The sequence below is a fragment of the Centruroides sculpturatus genome, unplaced genomic scaffold (assembly GCF_000671375.1).
Source record: "Centruroides sculpturatus isolate CEXI.00-Female unplaced genomic scaffold, Cexi_2.0 scaffold53, whole genome shotgun sequence".
NCBI lineage: Eukaryota > Metazoa > Arthropoda > Arachnida > Scorpiones > Buthidae > Centruroides > Centruroides sculpturatus.
The window spans coordinates 219648-244568 of NW_019384350.1; the positions used below are offsets into that span (position 1 = coordinate 219648).

Genomic DNA, 24921 nt, shown 5'->3' on the forward strand with positions numbered 1-24921 from the left:
ATAAATAATATTTAATAATTAATACATTAATTATTTATTTTTAAAATATAAAAATTTTTAAAAAATTAACAGAATAAATAATAATATGTCAGCCGATATCGTAAGAGTGCCACCTGGATAAATAAAGAGATAAACTAAATTTTAAAAACAAAATTAATTTTAAAAATAAATTTTATAATCGATTTAAATATACGTAAATGAAAAATAATAAATAAGTTATACCTTGAAATATTTTATAAAAAATATTTTAAAATAATTAAATATTAAAGAAAAGATTAAAAGAATTTAAGCAATGATAATATTGTGGAAGAAAACGTTACCCTTACTATAACAAAACTTTTCGCAAACATGGAACAGATAACACGCAGGCGCAAACTATCAAAATTCAACGAATCATCGCCAACGAGCAGAACAAAAACTGAAGTCTGTACAGCATTCGGTACAGCGTGCTTGACGGTGCAAGACTGCTGTCTCTATCCAAACAGCAAATGATACGGGGAGCCACACAAAAGGTAAGGCTTCTAATATACTTACAATATTTTACTATAACAATGTAATTAAAAAAGTACAGTAGGGTATTTTGTATTTAACTAAAGCATTTACCGATATTTTGAGAGAGTTGCAATTAATAACTAGAAGGTCCCCTACTTTATAGGCTATTTAAATTGATAAGTAGAGAGATGAGGAAGGGAAAAAAAACAAGAGAGGATAAATTCCTGTTGTCTGACATGTCCAAAATTAGGGGGTCTCGCTGCTGCTGTCGCTCCGGGACAGGTTGACAGACGATGTAAAAGTCGAGGGAATGTTTTTGACAGGGTCGTGACCTTTACTTGACACGTCACCTGCTTGTAGTGGGCTATCATTCGCTCTTTCTGTCAGACTTAACGGGCTGATGGAATCCTTAGCAATTTTTCTATACGCGGCTAATTATGAAGCCTTAATATTTTAGACTTTTAAAAATGGACGGTTGTTAATTAAATTCTCGTAAAGGCATTTTTATATTGCTTATCGGATTTTTATTTTGATTTTAATGTATTAGACGCGTGTTGTAACCGTTATATATTTAATTTATTAGATTTTTTCGGTGGGTGATTATTTTTATTCTCATTGCGCCATCTATTGATTAATTTCGTTACTAATTGTGATAATAAATTAACCAGGGCATATAGCCCGTAATAAACGATTAAAATTCTTTTGTATATTCTTTTAAAATTTATAAATTAATCTCTTTTTAAAATTGCATAAATAATAACAATATTTTATATAATTTATTTCGCAAAATAAACTTATTTTTAAAATAATATAATACCTTACCCTTGTCAAATCTCATTATCTAAATTTATATAAAAATGCAAAAGTTTTTAATAATTTACTTTATAATTATTATTTTCTTAAATTTACATAAATTCTATAAACCTAAAAACTTATATTTACGGTCCCTTTGCGGGATATTTACGTTTCGTGCTCATATAAATGATTTAGGCCCTATATAAATAATTCTGCTTACTAATAACACTTTAAAATTATTCTAGGAAGTAATGTGTATAAATTAGTAAAATTATTACTAATTTTTATTAATTTTTTTACAGTTACTTGCGCTGGTATACCCATAAAAATACTGGAATCAATAGCACAAAGTGCGTTAGTACGAGGTACTAACGCACTTAGCGCATCATTAATTCAATATTCGATCGAAAATTAGCATCAAAACACTTCTTTGATGTATTTTTACTTGATTTTCTCTTAATATAACCAATTTTTAAAGCGGAGAAGCGATTTTAAAGCGGCCAAAAAACGATCATTTAAATAGCCGTATATTAAAACACCGTGTTTAACAATAGAACATAAAGTGAGAAAAATCGATTTAAGTTTTCACTTTTCGATATTTTTTTTTATATATATATATTTTTTTTATTTTATTTTATTTTATTTTACTTTCCTCCTCCTTTACCTCCTCCTCCTCTTCCTCCTCTTCCACCTCCTCCTTTGGCTCGTCTCCTTTCCTCCATTCTTCACACAATAGAAGAGAAGCGATATAGAGTAAGTTATTTAGGGTTAACTAGGCCTTACCTACTTCTCTCATCTCTAGCTTTCGCTATCGGCCCTGTGATTCTTTCATCACTCCGGCATCTTGGAAAAGGTGAAATGGTGTGTTGCTAATCTGTGGACAATAGAGTCACCCAATCCATCATAGCTTGCCGCTGGTGCTGTCATCCTCTGCGACACTTTATAATTAAAATCTCAGTCAAAACTGAAATCCATCATATAAAAGATCGAGCCAATAGTTTAATAATAATATATATATAGATATATATACAAAAAAAAGGGAGGAATTTTTGGGTGAACGAAGCTAAAGCTTTCTTTCTTTCTTTCTTCCTTGATGAATCACGCGCGCTGTTCTGCTGCTGCTGCTTCTGCTGCTGCTGTTTGCTGCTTCCATTGCTTTAGTTACGTAATTTGATCGTCTTATCGGGATCAAATGACCGATTTTGGTCACCTGGTTACACACTAGTTTCATAGAAGTTTATTGAAAGTTATGGCACAATGCCATGTGGGCCACTTACAAACATGATCGTTAACTGTAATCAAGTCGAGGGTCGTTCGTTAATATCGTTTTATACATTGTTTTCTTTTTCTTTTTTTCCAAAGGCGTAGGCTCGTTATGTCTTAAAAGGTTGGAGAATTATAGAAATATTATGAAGTTGCTAAATGAAACTAAGTAGTTGGAGGTTTTTTTCTAACGATAAAAGATCGTAAAGGATCTTGAGGAACTGTTCGTTTTTCATTAGATTAAAAACTTTTTCAGCCAGGGATGAAAGAAGCAGATAAGAATTCTTCCTGAAAATCTCGATTCTGCTTGTCGAAAATATTATTTTTAATTGAAAAAATGATAATTATAACATCTTACAACGCCAAGAAAGAAGAATTTGGATTGGATCTTGTCCATTTCTTCCGTAATTTGCATATGAAAGTAGGGTTACTTTTACGAGCAAATTAATAAAGTTTTCGCTCCTCTACATAATTCCTTAGCAAAAAAAATCTGTTATATTTTAGTAAAAAAAAAAAAAGTAAGAAACTTCAATTTTAAATTCAAAAATCGTAAATTAATCCAACAAATTTATCATTAAATTCGTTAATTTTATCATCTCTCTTAGAGTTTTATGAGTTATGTGCTGCGAAATTAGTAATAAATATATAATTAACTAAGGACTACGTGTATATAAATATATATATTTTAATTTTTAATGAGTTTTATTTACATATTTATACTAATTGAAATCTTTCTGAGCTGGCCTGAGAGCTTTCTGAAGATTTCCTCATTGGTTTAACCCTTCATATGTATAATTTTTGTGAAGAATTTCATGAAATCCTACTTTACGTATTGAATTTTTCTATTGATTAATGGATTTTAGAGAGACTTCGATTATATTTTAATGGTAAAAATATAGGCGAAATTCAAGCGATTTCAGAGAAAAACAAGAATATTAAGTAAAGTTCATGGTAGATATGTAAGCGGGTTTACAAAGGGACGATAAAATTCGGACATTTTCCTATCCAACAATTCATCTTGTTCTGTCTTTCGGACTAAATCCTAGTGTTTTATCTTGCTGAGAAGGATTCAACCAGTCAATTTGTTACCGGCCTTCTAATGCAGATGTATGATGCTTCTACTGGGGCCACATTGTCAATTGATGCACTCCTTAAAGCCCCAACACGGCGTTATGGCATTAAGTAATCACTATTTTGACTCAAACATATCCTTATACGATTCTAAATATATGATTTTAGGAACTGTTCGCGATTATATTTCTGCATAAAATATCTTAATTCTATATAAATTCCATCGTTTAAGTAAACGTATATCTTGTTAATTCTTTTCTACGTTGCAGAATGTTTCCATTTATCTTAGAATCCTCCGCATCTATCTGTCTTGTTCCTCATCTTGTATCATGTGATCTTACTTATCTTTTCTGGATTATTATCCTGCCAACATCGTTTATCCGTGTATCAATCTCTTCCATAATGAATTCTAACTTATTATATGTTATATTTACAGTTTCTAATAATTTTTTTAACGTGAAAAAAACTAATTTTTTTTGCATAATTAGCGTGTGTCAACATCTCTTCTCGCTTCTTTAATAACCGATTTCTATGGATTTCCATAAATTAAAAACGTAGAAAAATCGAAAATACGCATGGAAACGTCTACATTTTTTAAATCGACAATTAAAATTTTAAAATATTTACATATTTTCCCATGTAAATCTCCAGAACGAAGTTATATCGAAGTTCTCTCTTCTTGCAAATCATCTTAACGTTGTTCCTCATAAGAAAACGAATAAAAACTTAATTTTTATTTATATTTTCCTTAATATTTCTGAAGAAATAGGCCATTACTAAACATTACGCCTTCCAAATACCGATTTCTAGTTAAACTGTAAAGGCCGCATCCAGTTTGAAAACTTCTAAATTAGCGACGCTCTTGGTGTTAAATCCTAGTCTTGGAGGGTTCTCCGCATCTCCGGATGCCCATCCTCCTCAGTTTTCCTCAGGTTAGAACGGGAAAAAAAGTTCAAAAATTGGAAGAAGAAAAAAAAAAATGGTAAAAATGGAAGTGCAGACACACGCAACAGCCTTGTTGAATTATTACAATTGGCCAAGAAAAGACAATTTATTAGAGGAAGTTGAAACAAGTGAAAAGAAGATAGTCAAATGCGTCTGTTCTCCTGGGTATGATAGTCATTACATTTAGATTGGATATAAATCATTGTGTCATCCGAACTTATCCCACTCTTCATAACAAATAATTGCTTCGGAATTGAATAAGTTGAATTTTACAAAGAATTCTTCAAAATAACCAATCACTATTATACATTTCGTCCCCGAACGGTTCCTAGATTTTTCGATATTTTAAGAATTCCTCTCCTTCCCCTTCTCTCTTCCCTCCTCCCTCCTCCCTCCCATTAATGAAAACGTGTCGTTTGCTTGATTAAAACGTAATTAAAAGATTCTTTCCGTGAAAATTACATTTTTGTTTGCTTGTCAAACTGTTGATTTTAAATGTGAATTCGGTTTGAAAATTCCGTTTAATTAAATTTCTCCATAACGATAGCTGATTTTCCTCATTTTTATTGTGATCAATTTTTGACTATCTCCCGATACTCCCTATTATCCGTGACTACGCTGTTTTACCTTATCGTATGTGTGAGTGAGTGTGTGTGTGTGTCTGTCTGTTCTCTTCTATCTTCCTATCCTGTTCATCTCTTCTATCTGCTCTTCTCTTATCCATCCTGTTTTGTCTCTGTCACTGCTCTGAACGTCAATCTCATCCGCGTGTTCTCGCCCTTCTCTACACCTTCTCTACACTTCATTATTTCTTTAATGTATTCATAATTATGCGTTATTTTTTCTCTTATTCCGTGTTTGTTTGACCTTTTCTTTCCTGTTTCTACCTCCCTTTATCACCTATCAAACACCAGTGACGGCCTTTTCCTGTTTCCGTTCACATTTCTATGCAGGATTTACCTATCATAAGTTAATTTTCGCCATATTTTAAATAGTAAATTGATCAAGGAGAAGGTTGAGATGATGAGAAGATACGCAAAAATCATTTATCTACCTCATCCACCTTCTAGAAATTCCGTTTTATCTAGAAAAATGCTTAAAATTTAAATAAAAATCTGTATATTTGTAACGTTTAAAGTTGGAAATTCTCTAGGATTAAGCCTCTTCTAGTGTTTAAATTCAAAGTTAAATGGAATATAGGATATAAAACTGATTAAAGAAAGGTCTTTTCTACAATAATTTTCCGAAGATGTAAAAATTAAATGTATAGAAATAAGCAAATTTAATCAAGTTGTGCTCTCAAAATGGAGGATTAATTGTAAATAAAAGATGAAATAACGAAAGGAAAATCAAGAATAACTTATAAAATGACTGAAAATATGTTATTTTGTAGAATAATTCGTAAAGTTGTTTACATTAAAACTCTAGACGTTAACAAATTTGATCAAAAGGTAGAGTTTATATCCTAATTTAACTGGAATTTCTGTATTAAAATCACAAATAAATGCTTAAAAATAAGTAAAATAGAAGGTTTTCTAGATAAAGAAGAAAGTTGGAAACAATCAGACAAAATTTATAATCAGAAAAACTTTAGAAAAATAAGTTTATAACACGAAGAGTTTTGCCACAATCTACTCTATTCCTGTCTTAAAATCGTATAAAATCTAAAATAGAAGGTATTCTAGATAAGAAGAAATGTAAAAAAAAAATTAATAAATAAGACATATAATCAGGAATCGAAATCATCATCAATTAACTTAGACTGTTCCTCGGACTTAAAACTCCAACTCAGCAGCATCCATTTGCCAAACAACCGGAAAGATGACATCAAGCGCACAATTCCGATAAATCGGCCATTTATATCGTTTTACTCGTTCAACGTTCACATTACCCCTAATGAAATTCATAGCAGAACTATCAATTTGAAGCAAGAAAAATCCAGGATTGTTGGCGGTGCCACCTGGGGAAAGATGAATGGTCGTTTTATCAGACAAACGGAAACTGTGACTTTATCTTCTTCCATGTGAGAGGCAACGATCATCGCGGTTCCGCCATTATTTCAAAGCTTCATAGAAATTTTATGAGGAGACGTTTTTGGAAAGGAGACACTTCGATATGGAAGCTTTTGTGATGTCTTCTCAAATTCCTCACCGCAAACAATCCATCACCTTCCAAAAACTACCACACACTTAAGCCTGCCTATTCTTTCTATCCAGAAGGCATAATGCATGAGCCTTATCGTACTAACCTCCTCCTCCTCCTCCTCTTCCTCCTCCTCTCCTTTTTTCCCTATTTTTTTTTTATTCTTTTCTTCTTTTTTTATTTTGGTAGGAATGACAGTCGACGGGGCAGTCATCATAATTGAAAGGTGGTGGAAAAAATGGGTTTCTGTGAAAATTCGATTTGCTTGTTACCCCTATTCTGTAATGTATCAGCCAGTTTGATATGTAAAATCTTACAGTTGTCTGGTATCTTGGCCCGTGACAGATTTTTACGCAAGTCGTCACACGACTTACATACGTGTCATGTTGTGTCTGGCGCCTCTACCTTCTTCCACTATCTTCTAACTCTGCCAGGGGTGGATAGATAAAGATTGTGGTTTTGTACCCCGTATCTTAAGCTTTGTTCTTGTGGAATGGGGGTAAGAAGGAGGAGAAGAAGAAGAGAGGGAGAAGATTCTACTTATCTACTAGATCCCCTGTTTTTTTTTTAAAGAATTTTACAAGCTTTTCTTATATTAAATTTGCATTTTTCTTCCATAATTATATCTTTTAAAATTCTTCTAGGATAGAATAATCTTTATCAATTTTATATGCCTTAGGGGTCCTCTATCATATTCTTGAGGAGTGAAGAAACTCAAGCTAATTATCTATGTTTTACGTTTTTTTTCTTTTGTTTAAGTGTGCCTTAGGATAAAGGATATAAAACTTTAAATTTCTGTTTGGTAAACGTGCACTTTTCTTTTGTTTTTTTTTTGCTCAATATTTTAAGATTTGTTATTGAGGAGTGAAGAAAATGAGTAATTATTTATTAGTAGATTTGACTTGATGTATCTTTAACTTATTTCTCCTTTGAGTGAGAGCAACGTTGTTTGCGTAAGAAAGAAAACACAAAATACATTTTAAATTAATAAAAGTTGTTATTTTGTATGTTTATCCTTAAAAAATAATAATAATAAAGAAAGAAAAATTCAATTTAATTGCCTTATTTTTACGCTATATTTGCTAATTTTCCATCTTTCTCTCTCGTTACATCTTCGACTTTTATGGTGGAGAGTAACTAAGAAGCGAATTAAATTAATGCCAAGTTAATAAAAATTATGTCAGAAAATTATAATTTATAAATTATTAACTTGGCATTAATTTACATAAACTCTTTTGCATAGTTTTTCATATAGATCTTGAATGAAAGTCAGCGCTCTAGAACTAAATTAAGCTGGTACATAAGTTAAATTCTTTTTATTGAACTTAATTTAAACTTAATTTGTTAACAAAAAATAAATAATTATAATTAAATTAAACTCTTAAATACAATGCATAAACTTTAATGTAAACAATTATATTTTAATTAGTATCATAAACTATAGATTTATAAACTTAAATTATAGGTTAACAAAAATTATAGAACTGAAGTTTAGACTAGAAATTATAGAATTATACTCATGTTAGTACCAGAAATTGTATATTAAACTTAAGTTAGTACCACAATCTACAGAATTAAACACAAGTTAGTACCACAAAGTGTAGAATTAAACACAAGTTAGTACCACAAAGTGTAGAATTAAACACAAGTTAGTACCACAAAGTATGGAATTATACACAAGTTAGTACCACAAAGTATGGGATTATACACAAGTTTGTACCACAAAGTATGGAATTATACACAAGTTAGCACCAAAAACTATACATTAAACTTAAGTTAGTACCAGAAACTATACGTTAATACCAGAAATTATAGAATTGAAGTGAAGTTAGTCCGATAATTAGGCCTAAATTAACAGAAGAAAACATTAATATTTAAACGACAACACCCCCTTACGCGAAATGTTACTAAATACAAGATTCTCGCGGAATTTTTCACCGGTTTATCAATAATTCTTTAAATTTTATTTATTTCCTCCCAGAATTGGGGAGGAATAGGAGAAGGGTAGAGTCAGATAATAACGTGTTTTGAATTTTTTTCCAGTCCATTTAAAATGGCAACAGAAAGCCATTGCAGATCAACCATTTCGATAGCAACGAGTAAACCCGATACTAACAGGAACCACGCAGGACCCGAATGTTCTGGCTGTCAGAAACCAATACGTGAAAGGTATCTATTGAAAGCATTAGACCAATTATGGCACGAAGATTGCCTCAAGTGTGCCTGCTGCGACTGTAGACTGGGAGAAGTGGGTTCCACTCTATTCACTAAGGCTAATCTCATTCTTTGCAAGAGAGATTACCTCAGGTGAGAAAAATTCTTCTGATTTTATTTACAAATCTTTTAAATTAAATAAATTCTCCATTAAATATAGGCCTATATATATATATATAGACTATAGTTTTATAGTTTCGTTACTTGTGCGAATTATAATGAATGGAAGGCCTCTTATAATCAATTGTTTAATGCTATAAGCAGTTGGTCAATGGATCTAAGAAAATGATTTTTGGTAACTGTTATAGGTTTAGATCATTAGGATAATGAGGTATATAACTCATTAATGAGTAAATAATTATATATTCTATTGGGAAATTTTGTTAGGAGTTAGGAGGAATTTCGTATTGTCATGTATGCATTAGTATATTACGTTAAGAGTAATAATAATGTATGATGAATCTGTAGTTTCGTGGTGAATCTTATAAATTTCTAAGTCATAGAGTGCATGATGAAGCTTATTTTGTTAATAAATTCTTATAAAGTGGTCTTTTCTTTAAAGTTTTACACGTAAAATTGTTCTGAGTAGGTTTATAAATGCTTAAATTTAATTCAAAATCCTAAATTTTATAATAAATAAATTTTGTTTTAATAATTCTAATTTTTAAATAGTAAGAAAAATTTCCAATCAGTAGTCCGCGATCTACTCTTGCCTATTTAAAATAATGTTAAAGTTTCCCTAATTGTAAAAAAGTTGGGAAACGTTATAATACTCATTAAAATTTACACTTTTTACTGTATAAAACACTAAAATTTATACTTTTTACTAAATAAAATATTAAAATTCATAATTTTTGATGTATAAAACATTAAAAATCAGCCCAATCTAAGCAGAAAGTAAGTATTTTTTTTTTAATGTATTAATTTCATTCTTTCCTTTACTGTTACTTTAATGTTACTGGACTCACCTCGAATTACAATATACAAATATATATAAAACTTAAATATAGACTTAAATCTCAATATGTGAAGCAGTAACTAAGTCGATCATATACAACGTAGACCCTATAACTTCAACACATGCAAGCAAAGTTATGGTATTAACGTGCGGGATAAGCACCCCATAAATGAAGCGTGTTAAACATTAAAGCAATTGCTCTTTTATATAAATGCATTTTGATATGCGTAAACATTAACCTAATCAATAAACAGAACCCATATTGTTTAGGGTAATATCGCGACGTTTTAATGAAGCGTTTAAAGATTTATTTTATACTAATTACTAAACTCTGGTGTTTTTAATGGCTTTCAACACTATGCTTAACAAATTTTCCACTTCTCTACACCCTTGTGAAGTATTCTCTTTATGTTAAATGCACTTTTAACTCGTTTTTTGGGGGGGGGAGAGAAACACCTCTAACTTTTTGGGGAAGCATCTTTTAACTTATTTTTGGGGAGGTGAAACAACTTCAACTAGTTTTTGGTGAAAAGAAGCGCCTTTAACTTGGTTCTTTTAGGGAAAGGATCTTAAAATTCGTCTTTTTTTTGGGAGAGAATCGCCTTTAACTTGGTGTTTTTTAAGGGAAAAGCACCTTTAACTTGGTCTTTTTTTGGGGAGAAGCATCCTTAGCGTTTTTTAAAAGGAGAAGCACCTTTAAATTGGTTCTGTTTGGGGAGAAGCATCTTTAACTTGATCTTCTTTGGGGAGAAGCATCCTTTACTTGGCGTTTTTTTAAGGGAGAAATATCTTTAACTCGGTTATTTTTGGGGGAGAAGCACTTTTAACTTGCTCTTTTGGTAGAAGCATCTTTAACTTGTTATTTTTGGGGAGAAGAAGTAACGTTGACTCGTTTTTTTAGGAAGGAAAAGCACCTTTAACTTGATGTTTTGTGGGAGAAGATACGATAAAATATGGTTTTTTAAACATACTTTTTTTTTGTCCGTAAACTTTTCGATAAGAAAGCATCGAAAGTATTTCAAAACAATTTACTTAAAATCTCCATTAAAATATTTTGATAATTTTAATAGGAATAACTTGAAGATTAATTCAAGTCAAAGATTAATTGAGTTTAGAAACCTTAAGATTCTTAGGTTCTTAAACTCGATTAATGTAATTGTTGCAAGCATACGAATGTCAACCATTATGAGAAAGTCATTTAGTTTGCTTAATGGTGTTTGAATCGCATTAAATATAAGAAAATACTTCTTAAAAAAAGTTACTCTGTCTTCGATATTATTTAAATTAACTTATAAAGTTGTTTTTTATATTAATTTTTAAGATATTTGTGCAATAATCTGTGATTAACACGCAGTATTATCTAATTTATAAACCAGTCTTCACTTAAAGTAGCTACAGCAGATATATAAGTGTATGGAATTTGTCAGGACTGAACCCACGACAACCTTTGAGTTAATGTAGTATATAAGGCCCTATTTAGAAGTACAAGAAAGACGACAATGTCATTTCCTATTCGTCATCAATCACAGGAACCGACCTTCTAGTTATCAAAGCAAAAGCGAATTTGTTAGGACTGAACCCACGGCCAATATACACCCTCTTTTATCTAAGCTTTATGCTTATACTCATTTGAATATTTGAGGAATATTCACCTTAAATGTCACCCTAAAATCAGTAATTATTTAAATATTGACTCTAATTTTTAAAGGCGTCTAAGAAAGGAAATTATCATGACGATCAGAAATAAGCTGAACCCATGTCTTATGTAGTTATCCTCTCTACTAACTTACTGTAACTTTATCAAGATTTTGATTAATGTTATATATTTTTCGTGAAACTTTAGTGGAATTCATGCTGAGTCGAATGAGGACCGAACCCACGTTCTTTAAGTAAATATATCGTTAAGTAGTATTTGATAACAGCAGCACATCCTTCGATATGTTTAGTATAGAGATCGAACCCACGTTCTTTATAACTGTTTAAAAATATACCCCATTCAAAATATGACACGTAACTCTCCTCTATCTCCTCAACCTCTGGTCTTTTAACCACCAAAATTTAGTAGTATCAACCCTCCTAATATACAAACCTCCCTGCAAAATTTCAGAAATTTTCGCTCTGGAAAAGCTTTAAAGTGGGTGACAAAATCCTGCCCCTATCCATAAACACAAAAAAAACTCCCAAAGTTTTTGTATTTCTCGACATTTCAAGGTCCCCCGAGTCCAAAAATGTAAAGTTTTGAGGGTCATTCTTATATATAACAGCCTGGAAAGTAGTAAAATCAATTAGGAAAATTATTTTCACTTATAAATAGGAACCGAACCATATCCTTTATATATTTAGCATTAAAACACAAATAGACCCATCTAAATCCAAAAAAAAAACTGTTTAATTTACATTTAAAATGACTTTAAATATAATTAACATTAGTTAATTTATAATTATAATACAGAAATTCACAAAAAAAGGGTGTAAAAATAAATCAAAATTCGATTAAAATTCTACCAAGAGCTCACCTTTACGAGGCAATTACAAGCTTGAACGATTCGAATTATAATGGATACAATATTAATAAAGTAGAGTTAATATATCTAAATATATATTTCTATATTAATTAGATCAGTTAATTGTTGAACATGTTCAATCTAATAAAAGAAAAATTAATTTTGTAACTTAATGTATTAATCCAAGAGAGTTACTATATGAATTTTTATTAGAATTTTGATTCGGTTCTTTTAATTGAGATATATTTAAAAAAAAAAAAACATTAAAAATATGTTAAAAAAATCAACAACGAGTTGCATAACTTTTCCCGCAACAGTTAAAATTGCGTAAGGCGCCATCTGTTATGTGATTTGTTTAAAATTTTTAAAAATATTATTAATTATTATAAAATGGCAAAAGAAAAGTTAATTTTGAGGGTTAGAGACTGGTTTATAAAAAATTGTAAATGGTAATTACGAGTAAATTCACTAATTCCGACTCACTCGAGATATGACACTTGACCTCCTCTATCTCCCCGACCCCTCGACCTTTAACTACTAAAATTTAGTGGCATAAACTCCTCTAATAAGCGAACCTTCCTGCAAAATTTCAGAAATTTTCGACATAAGGTATAGGAGTTATTAAGCTTCAAAATGGGTAACAAAATCCTTCTCCCATCAATAAATACAGAATGAATGAGATGAAGATGCGCGTAGGAAGATAACTTCAATATATACATAAAGGAAAATTCTTTATAAAGCGTTATAAAAGACGTTAAATAATATAACTTTTAAAAATTTATTAAAAAATTATGTTTTAATTTGAATTTATCAAGCAAACTTTAAGTGTGGAATGGTACAGTACTGTAGTACATCAACACAGCAACTAAGTCATATGCGGCTTTACAATTCGATAATTTGTGTATTATGGTAGATACTTTAACGAATAAAAACATAATTTACAAAGTTTACAACATAATAAACTTAATTCTACACAGAAGCAAGGGAGAGTAAAGTATCAAATATATACCTAATGGATTCTTATAAGGGAAAGATATTTTTCTAGGTAGTTATAAATATAGCATGACGATCCTTTTTGGAAATTCAGCGACCATACTTTTTTTTTTTTTTTGAAGTACGAGGGAAAGAAATCCCAGCAACCATCTCTCTCGTCTGTCGGCTTGTCGTAAAGAGGGGGAGAGAAAGGATCAAGTATCGTGCATGGACGCTATTACACGAGAGAAGTCAGTAGCCTGAGAATCATGCGGTGCACATTAGTGGACGATAAGAAGCAAGTGAAAGATCGCTGATCGTTAAGGTTTCACCCCTCTCTAACGGGTACCATAAGAGAATGGTCTATAACGGTTAATACGTCTTGATTTGAAATTCGCCAAGAAAACGCTGGAAAGGTTTTGGTGTGTTTTATTCGTCTGTGATGGTCGACCATTCTCTTGATCAGATAAGTGTGTTGGCTACAGCAGTAGAAAGATGCGTGCTTCACTTGTAAATCACACCATTCTGTTGGGGGTGCCGAACGTGCCAAACATGTAAATTCCTACCAAAAATCACGGCACACGTGATCTTGTTCGAGTGTGGTAAGTTGACTTGCATTCGTCTGTAGTAAAGTAATGGTGTTTGTATGTAGAGGCCGTTATTGCACACACACACATACACACACACAGTTGTAAAGGGAGAATGACTCGCAGTAAAAGTGGTAGGTTGATAACTTTACTTTATTGAAAGGGGGAAAACGTTAAAGCTGTTGGATCGTTTTTGATTTGTTCAAAAATAATCACCGGAATAGCGGTCACCATTTACGTTTGTCTGTCTGTCTGTTGTATGCGTTTTTGTGTGTGTGTGTGAAAGCAAAAGGTTGATTAAGTCAAGTGAGGGAGAATGGCTTTAGTTTTCTTTTTTTTAAGTAAAGTTTTTCCTAAATGAGTTAGCTCTTTTTGTGTATCGAAAATTTCTATTTAAATAATAGCCCAGAGCAATAAGTAAAAAAATATATATATCTTTTTTTGGGGGGGAATTTTCTCTCTCTCTCTCTCCTTCTTCTTCTTTCTTTTTTATAATAGCGGATTAAATGGAAGAAATTGAAATGGCCGAATGGTAATTTGAAAGAATAAATTGAAAGGAATCAAGAAAATAAATCAAGTCATTTGACGCTTGATTAAATCAAATTGGCCAAAAAATATTTAATTCAGACAAGTGTGGAGTGAAATATATACATCAACAAGAAACCTCTCCCTCTTTCCTTCTCCACTAGCAAAATTTATATAAAATAATTCGAATTTAAAGCGTTTTTTTTTTAAAACTCCCTTTCACGTATAAATTAATTATAAGCAATTTTTAATCTTTACATAAATAAATTTTCGTGATTTTATCGAACGGAGATTCTATCTACTTTCCGGACGGATAAACAAACGGACGAACGTATAGATGGAAAAAGTAGATAGACAGGTAGACAGATAGACGAACGTGCAAAAGGAATACAAAATATTAACACGATATCTCTTCTAGTTTTTGAGAAATCTTACAAACAGACAAACGGACGAACTGAATGCGAAATTTACTTTCGGGGCAAATCTGTGTAATAAATAACAATTTGTAATGATATTCTTATATAATTTCTTACGATATTTATATAATTTTTTAAGCATTTTTTTAAAATTAAAATATAATTTTTCCCCTTCCATTTAATGTAGGATGTTAGGAGAGATCGGTTCGGAAGATGCTCTTTAATGTAGAAACTATATTTATATATTAATAATCTTTCTTAGAAAATATCACGGAATCTTGTCATAAAACCATCCATAAATTATTTTTAAATATTTCAGAAAATAAACTTTATTTAAACGATCGATAAAAGTAACAACATCAAGAGCTATAATTTTGTTTATATTGTATAGGAAGGTTTTTCACTACGTTTGGCTTCTTCGCTACTTTAAATATATATATTTTTAAAAATAAAATAAAATATAATAGAATTTTAAATCAAGAATATTTTATAATGATTTATGTTTATTCTAGATTTTAAATTTTTAAAGATTTCTTTTAAAAATTCCAGTAAAAATTAGGAAAAGTGGAGAGAAGAAGAACGTAAATAAGTAGGAAAACAACGATAAATAGTAAAAATAAGGGAATAAAAAGTGATTAAAATGTAAAACAAAATGTAAAATTTCGTAAATAATAATAAAAAATGCTTAAATAATAATAAAGAACGAAGGAAAATTGCGTAAATAATGATTAAAAAAACAGGAAGAAAGAGCAGGCGCAAATTAAATGAAACCCGTTTATTTTTACTCGAATTTTTTGCACAATTTGCACTCCCCTGGCTTAAAAACAAGCAGAAAATGAAAGCAAAATAAATAAATAAAATTTGATCCAGATAGATGAACCGTTTTCGGATTATTTTACCTCGGAATTGAACGTAAAAATGGTGGAGGAAGAAGAAGAAGAGGAGGAGAAGGAAGGATTTTTAAGAAAGTATAGTTCAAAAAATGTCACTTATAAAAAGGACAATTTGACAAGTCAGCCGATAACAACTTCCCATTACAGTTAAGAAGCGCAATTCAACTTAATCCCTGCACTGCCCGTTTCACTGACTGCCTGTCATAATGAGTCTAGGAATGTAAAACCTTCATTACCAGCTCTGGCTCTTTGCCTAATGACACTGTGGTCAGACCGCTATTAACGTACTACGCTCTAATCTTCACCACTTCTGAAAATTCTAATGAATGCTTTGTAATTAATAGGCTTAATGGTACATCACTAGTGTGCTGCAATTGGAGAGTCAGCCAACCATCAAACCAGGTCATACGCTACTAACTAAACACGGAGACGTAGATTAATATAGGACTATACTTCGTTCCTTTCCCCCCCTTTTATATACGCATCTTATGAATGTTTTTAGTCTTTTCTTAATGCTCGGATTAAGAGATTTTCCTAGAATGGTAATGAGCTGAAGAAGTCAACCGCAGATGGCTCTTACTCATTTTTCATTTGTAAGAGATTATCGCGTATTGACTGTGTAAGGGGGGGGGGAGAGTTTTGCCTTGTAAAATGTTCAAAATTCGTGTTTTTAATGGTTCACTAATATAACTAATCCCTACTTCTTGATGGAATATGATTGAAGGTGGCTTTAATGCTCGAGAAAAGACCCTTACAGCGTTAAGGAGGGCTTATTCGTGTTGCCAAATACTCCAATTCTCATTGGTTAAACGAGATGAGAAGTTGGTAAAGTAAACCTTTACGCATCCCTCTTCTTCTTCTTCACCTCTTTTTTTATTTAATTATGCAGTATACTTTGAATATCGCTTCTATTTTTGCTTCTAGGATTGTAATTATTAATGGTGTAAAGCCTTTCTTTAGTATTCGCATCCGGATGTTGGAGAAGTCATCTTGATCTTCTCTCGTGTTCTCTCGTGTGATCTTCTACGTTGGCGAGATATTTTGAATGGTTATAAATTATTTTTAAAGTGGATAAATTTTTAGTTTAAAGGTAGAAAAATCTGTAAAAATCTTCAAATGTTTAATTTTTTCTTTTATTAAAGTAATAGAAGAGATGCATTTCTTAGTATTATTAGTATTAAGTGTGTCATCTCTGCCTTTATTATAATAATAAATTGACTTATAAAATTGATTATAAGAAGTTAAAAATATTGTTTAAGTACGTAAAAATTATAAAAACATATAGATTTAAATATATACATCCAAATTTTCTTGAATTATATCAAAGAATTCTAGATTTTATCTGTAAAAATCAAGTAAAAATAAGGACTTGAATGTAGAAAATTATATACAATAAAACCTCTTAATAACGGCCACTGGTGGGAACACAAAGAATAAAGTAACCGTTGTTTGTAGGTTATTTTGTATGCATTTTTTATTCAACGTTCCTGAAAAAATGGCCGCCATTTAGAGGTGGTCGCTATTAGGAAGTTCCTATAGTAATTTTCTAGTATTTATCTTACAAATTAAGGTTTTTTTATAAAGGAAATTTTATTTAAAACAACTTTTTTTTAATTACATATTTTAATTCGTAGCTCGTAATAACGAATCGATGTACAATACAGTACGGTGTGTATATTTTTAGGAGTTCTTTGCGCGTCAGAGAAGGGACTTTTGTACAAATTTATTTTATTTTNATTTTTTTTTTCTAGTGTAAGTTTATTTCATGTTAAAATAAACAGTTTTTGTAATACTTGTCATCTTTGTCTCTGCCGCCACTATCCACATACAAAAGAACCCTAGACCATCACTGACGTGAAATTAACTGATTTCCCCTAAAAGTCAGTTTACTTACATTTATACAGAATATTAAATTGATAATGAGGTGAGAATAGTGTATTATCGATATTAAGAAGAATTGCTGATTGAGTTAAATTATAGTAAATAATTATACTACAGCTAAAGATGAATTAAATCTTAAAATTTTATCATCATTAATAATGATGAGAAATTATTTTTATGCTCTATGATGCCTATAATTACTAATTGCAATCATTTTCTATGGCAGTGATGTGGAAATTATGAAAGAATAGTCTATAACTAATTAGACTCGAATGATCTCAGCTTTCTATTTGATTATATAATGAAATTCTGATGAAATTTTGCGAATTTCTTGATTTTTTTTCCTTCTTCAACCTTTAATACTTTATTTTAAGATTTAGATTAAGATTTTTCGAATTGATAAAGATGAACATCATCTATAAAAGCGAGATAAGAAATTCACTTTGAGTTTGTTACATAAAAATAAATTATAAATTATGTAGTAAAATTATCTAGTTTATAATATATATTTTAAGTTTATTTAAATAAATAGCACCGAAAATATTTAATTTTTCTACATAAATCACTTAATATGAGCTTGTTTTCTAGTTTATTCTCTAGTCTAATGTGGTAAACCGTGTATAACGCGCAGAACTTCAGGCTGTTCTAGCTAAGTTCTAGTATTGTTTTTTTAGTCATTTTTGTGCAAAACAATACAAAATTTTACCTTAATTTAGTCCTCGAAATCCCAGAATATTCAATTTTTATATCCATAAATTAAGAAACAAATTTTTGTAGTTATAAAGCGAAAGTAATTGAGGATACAGAAACTTTTTACAAATGTTTCTTCCATCTTTTAACTCGTTAAAATATGAAAAATTTTAAACAAAAATTTGTAATTAATTTATCCTCGAAAAGCCTAGAAAATATTCTGAAAATTTTACGTTTATATTCATAAACTAAGAAACAAATTTTTGTAGTTATAAAGCGAAAGTAATTGAGGATACAGACACTTTTTACAAATGTTTTCCTCCATCTTTTAACTCGTTAAAATATGAAAAATTTAAAACAAAAATTTGTAATTAATTTATCCTCGAAAAGCCTAGAAAATATTCTGAAAATTTTACGTTTATATTCATAAACTACATTGTAAATTCTTGTAATTATAAAGCGGATATAATCAGTTTTTAAGGGTACTTCTCGAGCTTTTTTCACTTATTAAAACATAAAAATTAAAATAATAACTGTTTTAAAACAAGGAAACGATTAATTTATTCCTTAAAAAGCTTAAATATAAACTTAAAAATCTGACGTTTCTCACCATAAATTGAAAAATAAAGCTAAAGTAATCGAGAATACAGCAATTTTTTTACAAGTGTTCCTCCATCTTTTAACTCGTTAAAATCTTACAATAATAAAAAAATAAACCAAAATTTATAATTAATTTATTATCTGAAAGCTTAGAACAGTGGTTCTCAACCGTTTTGGCACGAGCACCCCGTGAACCTTCTGTCTATAGACTTGTAGCGCTAACTGGAGTACGCGTACCACCGGTTGTGAACTTAAACGTAGAATATATTAAGAAAACTTAACGTTTCTCCCTCACGAATTAAGAAATGAATTCTTATAGCTATAAAGCAAACTTAAATACATTTTAGAAGAACATTTTAATGTTTTAACTCGTTAAAACGTCGAAAATTAAAACGCCAGCCATTTTTAAATGGAAGTAATACAAATATGTTCAAATCAACCAGCATAAACTCAAATAAATCTGAAAAATTTCTTCATAAAAAGTGAGAATAAGTTCTTGCATCTATTAAAGAAGAGAAATTAACAATATACAGTAAAACCTGTCCAAAACGGAACACGGATAAAGCGGAAACACGCCTAAAAAGTGGAAAATTTCTCGGAACGGAGAGAGATTTTCTACGTTAAAAGAAACCTGTTCAAAACGGACACCGGAAAAACAGTGCAATTCACATTCACGCAGGTTTTACCATAAATAATTTGTAGAAAGTAGCGTGTTACAGCTTTGTGGAGCCGAGGCGAATTTGTATTAGGGGGCCTCACGTACAGTTTCGACTTCGGAGGAAATATTCTCTCATAAAAAAAGATTTATTTGGGGCCTTCCTGCTGGTGAGACTTTTTTTTCTACAGATGAACGCATTTCTACAAACGTTTTTTTACCTTTTTAACGGGTTAAAGCGACATTTTTTGAAGCAAAAAATGACAAATTTTTCAATATAAATAGGTCTAATAATAGGCGGAAGATGTACACCTGTCTTTTATTTTCCAAGACAAAAGGAGCCGAAGTTGAAAGACTTTAAAGAAAAGAAGAGGAGGATGAAAGGTTAATAAACACTAAATAGGTCATACTCTGTGAAGGGAGAGTGTACCACAGTGTTCCATCCTCCTCCTATGTACTGTATTGTACCACATAATTAATATCCATCTCTTATTATGGATAAGAGTAGAAAATGATTCTTTAGATCTCACGAAATTTAATTATCTTTAAAATCCTTACAAAGTAACATTATTATTATTATTTTCAAATGTTAAATTTGTCAATAAATGTACGAGTATTTTTCGATTTTAATGCATTAAAATGTGTTTACTTTTGATAAAAGAATAAGAGATGTTCGCGTGAGAACCGAACCCACTCCTTCCGGTAATTGCTATTATCGAATGGAGTCGGTTGCCATTATGTGTTGTTAACGAAAGGCGATGGTTCGGACCTTGCTTGGAATTAAATGTATGATTGTTAATCAGCGATAGTTCGGTTTTCATTTGGATTTAAATTGACGACTATGTTTTAATAAATTAACCTCTAAATAACGGCCATTTTTATGTTCTTGTCATTGTCTTTGTTAAGAGGTTCGGCTGTATACCGTTGATGAAAGGAGTTGGTTCCGTTATATATTGTTTACGAAAGTCAATGGTTCGGTCCTCGCTTGATATTAAATATGTTATCGAAAATAACATTGGCATTGGTTCGGTCCTACACAAGACTAATGTATATATATTTTCCTCCTTTCATTTTCAAGTTTATGAATTTAATTTTTAACACTAATAAAAGAAAATATCAAAAATTTATATTAAATTATGACAATAAAATTTGGGTTTTTACACGAGAAAAGAAGGAAATGAATTAAATTTTAAAACTAAAACGTCGTTTTTATATTAAAACTACTGAAGAACCGGGATTCCGATCTAATCACATGCCAACAAAATCTCCGATTTAGACCCGCGACCGAGTAAATAAAACTAATAAAACACTACTTGATCGTGGGTTCGCGCCTCCACAAGTGGGCTGACCACCCAATTATAGGTCGATTTCCCATAGAAGGTACTCACGAGAGGCATTCTACCAAGGCATATGGCCCATGTGTTATACCACCAATCCAATCTTTTCTGATTTTAGCTCATTTCCTTTGAGTAATTTGCAATTTTGTATGTAATAATATAGGGAGTGGGTTCGGTTCTTGTATGGTTTGCGATGTGTATAATAATCTTACTCGAAAGACTTGGGTTCGGTTCAATCCCAGTTCAACGTATATGTTAATGAATAGTTTATAGATGGAAATAATGTATTTAGAAATTTGGGAATTTATATTATAAAATAATATATATATTTTTTAATGTATAAAAAGTGTCAGATATATTTTAATAAAAAAAAAATTGAAAATTATTGTTATAATTTCAGATTATTTGGCACAACAGGTTTATGTTCGGCCTGTAACAAAACAATTCCAGCCTTCGAAATGGTTATGAGGGCTCGAGGTAACGTCTATCACCTGGAATGTTTCGCTTGTCAGCAGTGCAATCACAGGTAAATTTATTTCTAGTTGTTTACAGATACATCAGGCTTGAATTCTATTCATTAATTACAGTAAAAAAAATATATATATATATACACTATTTTTAGATTAAATTATTATTATTCGAAAGAATATAATTAATTTAATAATTTATTTTAGATTAATAATAAATTAGAATTAATAATTAATCATTTAAGATGTTTAGTTTAGTTAAATATATAATAATTGGACAAAAAATAAAATGGCGGAATACCTTCGATTGATTAACCAATCAAATTATAATTATTTAAATTTTGAATTTTTGAAAAAAATGTACTTAGATTGAAGTGATTTTCGAGTAACATTTTTATAAATAAATATTAATTTAAGTATTTTAAGACATTTTATTTAAGAAAATTATAATTATTTTAATAATTTTTCAAAACGATCCGAGTCTAAAATAATAACAATCTTAGTGTTGCCAGCTTTCAGCTTTAATTAATTAAATTATTTATATTTGTATTAGAATAAAAGAATATATTTCTTTAGTTTTAATAATTATTTTTTTTTATTTTCACTTTTAAAAATTATTTATTTTTTAAATTTGTTACAAATGATGCCAATTTTAGAAGGTTTTTAAAATAAATTATTCGAGGAAAGTATTATTAACGAGTTGGCAACACTTTGTCAGATTGTTTTTAAATTGCGTATTCAATACTTTAAAGTAAGATTATGGTTATTTAAAGCTATTACACGCTGCATTGAAGCAAATAAGGATATTATATAGGGAGTGTGGTCTAATTTTCTTCAATTATTAAACTTTGTGAGGCAAATCGTATAAAAATATCTGTATCACAAGACTGCACATTGCCCGCCGCCTTGACAAATCTTTAAAGTTTCAAAATAAAAAGAAAGAAAAACAGAAATAATTGTTTATAAAAATTGCACATTAACAATTGAAAAATTAAACACCGTAAACAAGAGCAATTAAAACGTTAAACGTTACTATACTTCAACATAATCAAATATCGGTAAACGTCATCAATATATCAAAAAATGCGAAGATAAAAATAAGAAAAGAGAAGAGAAAGATCGATGAAAGGATGTACGATTTTTCTTAGGAGGTCCAAAAGAAAAAAATACATATATATAAAAAAATAGCATTTGAATCCAAAACTGATTTATAATATTTAAAAAGTTGGAGTGTGTCATTTGTCTATGATCGGGCGGCCATTTTGACATCATTCGCACTCAAAAACCCCGAATGCAAGGTGTTGGTTCCTAGTGGAAATAAAGTACCTGTCATAGCCGAGTGAACGACCATCGGATATCAATGGTTAGTCCTAGTATCCCTGATTGGCTTGTCTATCAGGCACGGAGATCCTGATAGACTCGCAAGCACTGACGGATCGACTGCTACTGCATTCGATCAATGGATGTCAACTGCGTGTCCCTTTGTGTGGCTACTCAACTGTCACTGAATAGCCTTACAATCGGCTATTCTGGTCCCAAATTATCGTCAGATTACAGACTATGAAGTCTTCTATTCACTGGCGAGTAGAGAGATTTGGTGAAACAGAGCATGCGTTCTGATGACTACTCATATACTAAAACGTTAGATAGGCTTTTTATTGACCCGTTTGGTTGTCCACTAGACGCCTTTATTGACATTTGTGCGTCTGTATTGTCAATTAGGCAATGAGAATTGAGAAAAAAAAATTCTTTTCTTTTTTAATTAATTTAAACTTTTTTCCCCTTTTCCTTCCTTTTTCTAAGGGGGCGCTTTCGACTAGATCACAATCGAACCTAAACTGATAGACGTAACAAATGAAACTAATCTGTTTCGGATAATGAGGCGATAAACTGTAACCAATCGGATCGGGTTAATTAACGGATGCAGGCGTGACGTCACTTGATGAAGTTAGAGTGAAGCTATTGGATTTAATGCGATTTGGTGGCCATTTTACCTTTGTTTCTGTTATTCGCGGTTATTAATGAATAAATAGTAATTCTTACTAAACTCGCCGCTCGAAAATTTTCCTCAAAATCACAAAATAAAAGTATTTAGAACCCGTTTTTCTTTTAAAATCGAAACTCAACTTCGACTTTCCAATGAAATATACGTCACGCGGAACCTATTTAAGGCGTTAATTAGCATTAAATTGAGCTTACATCATAAGATTGACATTAATTTAATGCTAATTTACTGTACGGTGGCCATTTTATGACGTCACAAATCGAATTTTTTGAATATTAACTCCACATATCGGACTTACAACACCAATTTGGAATTTGCTATCCACTTTAACACCCATTTTTTAAAGTCTAATTTCATTAGGGAATACGCGATAGAGTCGATCGCGATCCACCGATTGAATAATTCAAGCGGCTTTACTTAACCAATCACTTCTCAACCTTTAATTTAGTAAAATAACCGAATTATTATTGTATTTCACTCACTGTTTTTAGGAAGCAGCGAGTTAAAAATATTTTATTTTTTTATTTTTTTTTCAAGTATAAAATTTGACAAATTTCTCTCGCAGGTTTTGCGTGGGGGATCGTTTTTATCTTCACGACAACAAAATACTCTGCCAGTACGATTACGACGAAAGAGTGCTTTTTGCCACCATGCCATATACATACAACATCCGAAGACATCCCGAGAGACAGGAGGACGCATCGAGCGGTTACGGAAGCGGCGATTCCGTCATAGAAGGCAAATGACGTCAACAGAGACGTCGCCCTTAGACAGTGACGTCGTCAAAATTCAAAAAATACAAAAAAAACAAACAATCCAATTTTTGCCAACAATTTTTACGGACCACTAAAAACGTTTGTTAGGAGGTTCGAAAACAAGAAAAAAGTATCCAATTTTACGTTTTTATTTTATAATTATTAGAAATTTAGTGGGAAGAATTAATTTCCTTATTTTTAAATTTATATACGGTACCCCTTTTTCTAGTCACGTGTTTCAAGGCTGTGCCTTGTACGTAACACAATATACTGTAAATAATATATATATATACAGTATATTTTATGTTAGATTATTAAATTAGTCATTATTATTATTATATTATTATTATTATTATTAATTTTTAGTGGGNATGTTGAAAAGTAACGAAATTAAATGCAATCATTCATTCTTTTATAAAATTATCGAATTATTTGAAATTATATATATATAAATATATATAAAATATAATAATTTTTTTTATTATCAACTAAATATTATCTATAATTAGAAGAAAATAAGGTTATAAATACCTGAATATAGTAAAATTAATTAATTAGAAGCGTGTTAATTAATCATTTCTAGTCATTGTATCTGAAAATTCTTTTAAAAATAAATGTATTAGTTACATTTGCTTATTTATTTTTACATTTTTTAATATAGAAAATAAGGTTTAAATTGTCTATAAGACAGATAATATTTTATATTTTTTAATGGAGAAATTTAAATATAATTTTTTTTAAGGATCTTTAATGA

General features: G+C 30.4%; 1 protein-coding gene across 1 annotated transcript in view; it reads left to right on the forward strand.

The window, feature by feature from the left end:
- LOC111637493 (LIM domain only protein 3-like) overlaps positions 1–24514 on the forward strand; it is a 40769-nt gene extending 16255 nt beyond the window's left edge. Inside the window, exons 2-5 of the mRNA XM_023383003.1 lie at positions 358–512; positions 8752–9015; positions 21341–21466; positions 23978–24514. Coding sequence (XP_023238771.1) covers positions 8762–9015; positions 21341–21466; positions 23978–24158 — 561 coding nt within the window. The 5' untranslated portion in view covers positions 358–512; positions 8752–8761 and the 3' untranslated portion in view covers positions 24159–24514. The remainder of the gene's footprint in view (positions 1–357; positions 513–8751; positions 9016–21340; positions 21467–23977) is intronic.
- Positions 24515–24921: the final 407 nt, after the last annotated feature.